We start from the raw sequence: 7,500 nt of genomic DNA on the forward strand, positions 1-7,500 counted from the left end.
AGAATGACAATGAGAAGATGAATGTGAGTGAGAATGACAGTGAGCTGAATATGAGTGAGAATGAAAATAAGGTGAAAGGTAGTGAGAATGAATATGAGAAAGTGAATATGAGTGAGAATGACAGTGAGAAGTTGAATGTGAGTGAAAATGATAATGATATGGTGAATGTGAGTGAGAATAACAATGAGAAGGTGGATGTGAGTGAGAATGAAAGTGAGCTGAATGTGAGTGTGAATAAAAATAAAGTGAAAGTGAGTGAGAATGAATATGAGAAAGTGAATATGAGTGAGACTGAATGTGAGAAGCTGAATGTGAGTGATAATGATAATGAAGGTGAATGTGAGTGAGAATAAAAATGAGAAGGTGGATGTGAGTGAGAATGAAAGTAAGAAGGTGAATGTGAATGAGAATGACATGAGAAAGTGAATGTGAATAAGAATGACAGTGAGAAGGTGAATGTGAGTGAGCATGGCAATGAGGTGAATGTGAGTGAGAATGAAAGTTAGAAGGTGAATGTGAGTGCAAATGAGAAGTTGAATGTGAGTCAGAATGAAAATGAGAAGGTGAATGTCAGTTTGAATGACAATGAGAAGATGAATGTGAGTGAGAATGAAATCGAGAGAGTGAATGTGAGTGAAAATGAAAATGAGAAGGCAGATGTGAGTGAGAATGACAATGAGAAGATGAATGTGAGTGAGAATGACAATTGGAAGGTGAATGTGAGTGAGAATGACAATGAGGTGAATGTGAGTGAGAATGACAATGAGAAGGTTAATATGAATGAGAATGAAAGTGAGAAGGTGAATGTGAGTAAGAATGACAATGAAAAGGTGAATGCGAGTGAGAATGACATGAGAAGGTGAGTGTGAGTGAAAATGACAATGCGAAGGTGAATGTGAGTGAGAATGATAACGAGCAGGTGAATGTGAGTGAGAATGACAATGTGAAGGTGAAAGTGAGTGAGAATGATAATGATAAGGTGAATGTGAGTGAGAATGACAGTGAGAAGGTGAATGTGAGTAAGAATGACAATGAGAAGGTGAATGTGGATGAGAATGATAATGAAAAGGTGAATGTGAGTGAGAATGACAATGAGAAGGTGAATGTAAGTGAGAATGACAGTGAGAAGATGAATGTGAGTGAGAATGACAATAAGAAAGTGAATGTGAGTGAGAAAGACAATGAGAAGGTGGATGTGAATAAGAATGACAGTGAGAAAGTGAATGTGAATAAGAATGACAGTGAGAAGATGAATGTGAGTGAGCATGACAATGAGGTGAATGTGAGTGAGAATGACAATGAGAAGGTGAATATGACTGAGAATGAAAATAAGGTAATTATGAGTGAGAATGACAATGAGAAGGTTAATGTGAGTGAGAATGACAATGAGAAGGTGAATGTGAGTGAGAATGAAAGTTAGAAGGTGAATGTGAGTGCAAATGAGAAGTTTAATGTGAGTCAGAATGAAAATGAGAAGGTGAATGTCAGTGTGAATGACAATGAGAAGATGAATGTGAGTGAGAATGAAAATGAGAAAGTGAATGTGAGTGAAAATGAAAATGAGAAGGCAGATGTGAGTGAGAATGACAATGAGAAGATGAATGTGAGTGAGAATGACAATTGGAAGGTGAATGTGAGTGAGAATGACAATGAGGTGAATGTGAGTGAGAATGACAATGAGAAGGTTAATATGAATGAGAATGAAAGTGAGAAGGTGAATGTGAGTGAGAATGACAATGAGAAGGTGAATGCGAGTGAGAATGACATGAGAAGGTGAGTGTGAGTGAAAATGACAATGCGAAGGTGAATGTGAGTGAGAATGATAACGAGAAGGTGAATGTGAGTGAGAATGACAATGTGAAGGTGAAAGTGAGTGAGAATGATAATGATAAGGTGAATGTGAGTGAGAATGACAGTGAGAAGGTGAATGTGAGTAAGAATGACAATGAGAAGGTGAATGTGGATGAGAATGATAATGAAAAGGTGAATGTGAGTGAGAATGACAATGAGAAGGTGAATGTAAGTGAGAATGACAGTGAGAAGATGAATGTGAGTGAGAATGACAATAAGAAAGTGAATGTGAGTGAGAAAGACAATGAGAAGGTGAAGGTGAGTGAGAATGAAAATGAGAATGTGAAAGTGAGTGTGAATGACAATTAAAAGGTGAATGTGAATGAGAATGACAGTAAGGTGAATGTGAGTGAGAATGAAAATGAGGTGAATGTGAGTGAGAATGAAAATAAGGAGAATGTGAGTGATAATGACAGTGAGAATGTGAATGTGAGTGAGATTGACAATGAGAAGGTGAATGTGAGTGAGAATGACGGTGAGCAGGTGAATGTGAGTGAGAATGATAATGAGAAGGTGAATGTGAGTGAGAATGACAATGAGAAGGGGAATGTGAGTGAGAATTATAATAAGAAGGGGAATGTGAGTGAGAATGACAATCAGAATGTAAATGTGAGTTAAAATGATAATGAGAAGGTGAATGTGAGTAAGAAGGACAATGAAAAGATGAATGTGAGTGAGAATGACAATGAGAAGTTGAATGCGAGTGAGAATGGCAATGAGAATGTGAGTGAAAGAATGACAATGAAAAGGTGAATGTGAGTGAGAGTGAGAATGAAAATGAGAAGGTGAATGTGAGTGAGAATGACATAAGAAGGAGAATACGAGTGAGAATGACAATGAAAAGATGAATCAGTGAGAATGACAATGAGAAGGTGAATGTGAGTAGGAATGACAAAGAGAAGGTGAATGTGGATGGGAATGAGAATGAAAAAATGAATGTGAGTGAGAATGACAATGCGAAGGTGAATGTGAGTGAGAATGACAATGAGAAGGGGAATGTGAATGAGAATGACAATGAGAAGGCGAATGTGAGTAAGAATGATAGAGAAGGTGAATGAGTGAGAATGACAATGAGAAGGTGAATGTGAGTGAGAATGACAATGAGAAGGTGAATGTGAGTGAGAATGATGATGAGAAGGTGAATGAGTGAGAAAGACTATGAGAAAGTGAATGAGTAAGAATGACAATGAGAGGGTGAATGAGTGAAAATGATAATTAGAAGGTGAATGAGTGAGAATGACAATGAGAAGGTGAATGTGAGTAGGAATGACAATGAAAAGGTGAATGTGGATGAGAATGATAATGAAAAGATGAATGTGAGTGAGAATGACAATGAGAAGGTGAATGTGAGTAGGAATGACAATGAGAAGGTGAATGTGGATGAGAATGATAATTAAAAGATGAATGTGAGTGATAATGACAATGAGAAGGTGAATGTGAGTGAGAATGACAATGAGAAGGTGAATGTGAGTGAGAATGACAATGAGAAGGTGAATGACTGAGAATGACAATGAGAAGGTGAATGACTGAGACTGACAATGAGAAGGTGAATGTGAGTGAGAATGACAATGAGAAGGTGAATGACTGAGAATGACAATGAGAAGGTGAATGAGTGAGAATGACAATGAGAAGGTGAATGAGTGAGATTGACAATGAGAAGGTGAATGTAAGTGAGAATGACAATGAGAAGGTGAATGTGAGTGAGAATGACAATGAGAAGGTGAATGTGAGTGAGAATGACAATGAGAAGGTGAATGTGAGTGAGAATGACAATGAGAAGGTGAATCTGAGTGAGAATGACAATGAGAAGGTAAATGTGAAAGAGAATGACAGTGAGAAGGTGAAGGTGAGTGAGAATGACAATAAGAAGGTGAATGTGAGTGAAAATGAAAATGAGGTGAATGTGAGTCAGAGTGAGAATGAAAATGAGAAGATGAATGTGAGTGAGAATGACAATGAGAAGGTGAATGTGAGAGAGATTGAGAATGACAATAAGAAGGTGAATATGAATGAGAATGACATGAGAAGGTGGATGCGAGTGAGAATGACAGAAAGTAGGTAAATGAGTGAGAATGACAATGAGGAGGTGGATATGAGTGAGAATGACAATGAGAAGGTGAATGAATCTGAATGACAAAGGGAAGGTGAATGTGAGTGAGAATGACAATGGCAAGGTGAATGTGAGTGAGAATAGTAATGAGAAGGTGAATGTGAGTTAGAATGACAATGAGAAGGTGAATGTGAGTGAGGATGACAATGAGAAGGTGAATGTGAGTGAGGATGACAATGAGAAGGTGAATAAGTTAGAATGACAATGAGAAGGTGAATGGCCGTTAAAGGAAGCAAAGTGTAAGGGAGTTTCATCTGAGGGAGGAAGATGCTTCTGTTAGACGTTTGTTTGTGAGTAATGAATGTGAGAAGGGAAGTGAGGATGACAATGCGAAGGTGAATGTGAGTGAGAATGACAGTAAGAAGGTGAATGCGAGTGAAAATGACAATGAGAAGGTGAATGTCAGTGAGAATAACAATCAGAAGGTGAATGTCAGTGAGAATGACAATGAGAAGGTGATTGTGAGGGAGAATGAGACTAGTTTTAGGAATGAGATTAATAGAGATGATTAGGGTGATAAGGGTAAGGGCTAGGAATAGTATGAATATTTTGATTATTAATAAAATTGCAAATACTTAGAATGTTAATGAAAATAAGAATTATGAAAAGGTATAGAAACAATGAGATAATGAGAAAGAATGTTATAATGAAAATGAATGTTTGATAATCATTTATCAATAATATATAAATATTTTTTTATTACTATGATAATTATTGTAATTTTTATTGTTTTTATTATTATATTTACGAAGACCATTGCAATAATAACAGTAATCATGGTAGCTATAATGATAGCAATGGTAATAAAATGATAAAAAAATATCAATCATAATGATAGAAATATTAAGATAACTATGACAATAACTTGAATAATAATGATAATGAGGAAGATAAAAATAATAATGAAGATAATAATAATGATAATTCTTATAATAATGATAATTATATAATATTGATAATGATAATAATGATAATGAAAATATTAATGATGATAAAAAATAATAACAGCGATGATGATAATTTATAAAAATGATAATAACAAAAATAATCATTATCACTAAAAATAATCATTATCATTAATGATAATTACAATTCATAATAAATTTATAATCATTTATAATCAATATTTAAAATATTCATTATAATAAGAATTATCATAATCAATAAATATTATTTCCATCATTACTGTTATTACTATCATTATTCACCTTCCAATCACCATCATTATTATCATTATATCATTATCATAAGTTCCATCATTATCATGAGAGTGTTATCATCAGTATCATAAAATATTTCCTTCCTTAATATTTGTGGGGTTTTCTTGCCACATTCGTGCAGTAAAGATAAATATCATATTAAAGATAAATATTCGTGCAGTAAAGATCAATATAAATAAGTAAAGACAAATATAAGATATTCGTGCAGTAAATAAAGATGTTCTTTAGCCATTGAAACACGTGGTGATGTTGAGCGTCTGCTAATTTATTCAGAAAATCATATTGATATAAAATGATTTACACTTCTGTTTCAATGCAGTTAAAATATATAGTCTTCATAATGGAAAAACATACACCTGATAAATGGTGTAACATAAACAAAACATGTCTTTCTTGTAGTAAATAAGCGTAAAATAAAAAACATCAAATATTGGTGGAACATGGGAGACATTACGTATGTCAAAGAAAACGGACCCGCCGTTCGGGGGGACTTAACTAAACTTTTATATTTCTAAATTTATTACTATCATTATTCATCATCACCATTATTATTATCATTGTTATCATAAATAAGTCATTACCATTATCATTAGTTCTATTATCATCATGAAAGTGTTATCATCAACATTATCAGTGATGATTACTTTATCATTAATATTGTTATCATTACCACCATCAACATTATGAAACTTTTCATTATCATCATTATTGTTGTTGCTTTTGTTGCCATTACTTTCTCCATTATCATCATTCTCATCACTGACAAAGACCTCGCAACAACACTACCAACAAAAGCATGTAGGAGAACAGAAACAGGATCACCATCAAAATAACAATAATGAGAAGAAGAAGGATGATAACAATTGATAATTTAGTAGAAATGGGAGTGACAATGATACTTATAGTAATGAAATAATAATGATAATATGAATAGGACCATTGATGATGATTATGATTAATGATGAGGATGATCATATTTCTTTTAAATAATGATGAAATAATAATGATATTATCATTAATAATTGAAATCATCATACTTATTATTATCAGAATTGTTATAACTAATCATTATAGCATTTATATTATAAAGAAACAGAAAAATCTATTTATTTCTATTTTATAGAATATTCTATGAAAATATTTTATTGAAAAATTCATAGAATAAAGAAATAAATATCAATAAAATTAATGATAAAAGATGATAAAGATTCCCTTAATAAATTATAACACTAATTGTTATAAAATTCCATACAGACAAAGAAGAAAAAAGAAACAAAAGCAAAATTCTTCTGGTGCCTTTAAGAAGTCACTCGCTTTCCAATCGCCTTACCATCCTTATCCTTGGTGTTCACTTCTCCGCCCTTCTCGAGGAGCGTCTCAGCAACAGCATGATGGCCGTTAAAGGAAGCATAGTGTAAGGGAGTCCCACCTGAGGGAGGAAGATGCTTCTGTTAGACGTTTGTTTGTGAGTAATGAATGTGAGAAGGGAAGTGAGGATGACAATGCGAAGGTGAATGTGCGTGAGAATAAAAATCAGAAGGTGAATGCGAGTGAAAATGACAATGAGAAGGTGAATGTCAGTGAGAATAACAATCAGAAGGTGAATGTGAGTGAGAATGACAATGAGAAGGTGAATGTGAGGGAGAATGAGACTAGTTTTAGGAATGAGATTAATAGAGATGATTAGGGTGATAAGGGTAAGGGCTAGGAATAGTATGGATATTTTGAATATTAATAAAATTGCAAATACTAAGAATGTTAATGAAAATAAGAATTATGAAAAGGTATAGAAACAATGAGATAATGAGAAAGAATATTATAATGAAAATGAATGTATGATAATCATTTATCAATAATATATAAATATTTTTTTTATTACTATGATAATTATTGTAATTTTTATTGTTTTTATTATTATATTTACGAACACCATTGCAATAATAACAGTAATCATGATAGCTATAATGATAGCAATGGTAATAAAATGATAAAAAAATATCAATCATAATGATAGAAATATTAGTGAAGATAATTATGACAATAACATGAATAATGATGATAATGAGGAAGATAAAAATAATAATGAAGATAATAATAATGATAATTCTTATAATAATGATAATTATATAATATTCATAATGATAATAAATGATAATGAAAATATTAATGATGATAAAAATAATAACAGCAATGATGATTTCTAAAAATGATAATAACATAAAAATATTCATTATCACTAAAAATAATCATTATCATTAATGATATTTACAATTCATAATAAATTTATAATCATTTATAATCAATATTTAAAATATTCAT

At 32.4% G+C, this 7,500-nt stretch overlaps 2 protein-coding genes across 3 annotated transcripts in view; one reads left to right on the plus strand and one right to left on the minus strand.

The window, feature by feature from the left end:
• LOC122246354 (uncharacterized) overlaps positions 1 to 7,500 on the plus strand; it is a 1,434,769-nt gene that overhangs the window by 106,102 nt on the left and 1,321,167 nt on the right. The window lies entirely within an intron of this gene.
• LOC147466560 (uncharacterized) overlaps positions 1 to 7,500 on the minus strand; it is a 45,423-nt gene that overhangs the window by 27,943 nt on the left and 9,980 nt on the right. For both annotated transcript variants that reach the window (XM_086535313.1, XM_086535312.1), the window contains exon 5: positions 6,512 to 6,610. In XM_086535313.1, the coding sequence (XP_086391439.1) occupies positions 6,512 to 6,610 (99 nt within the window). The remainder of the gene's footprint in view (positions 1 to 6,511; positions 6,611 to 7,500) is intronic.

Source organism: Penaeus japonicus, unplaced genomic scaffold, assembly GCF_977035675.1.
Source record: "Penaeus japonicus unplaced genomic scaffold, GWHDUDI00000001_assembly GWHDUDI00000043, whole genome shotgun sequence".
NCBI lineage: Eukaryota > Metazoa > Arthropoda > Malacostraca > Decapoda > Penaeidae > Penaeus > Penaeus japonicus.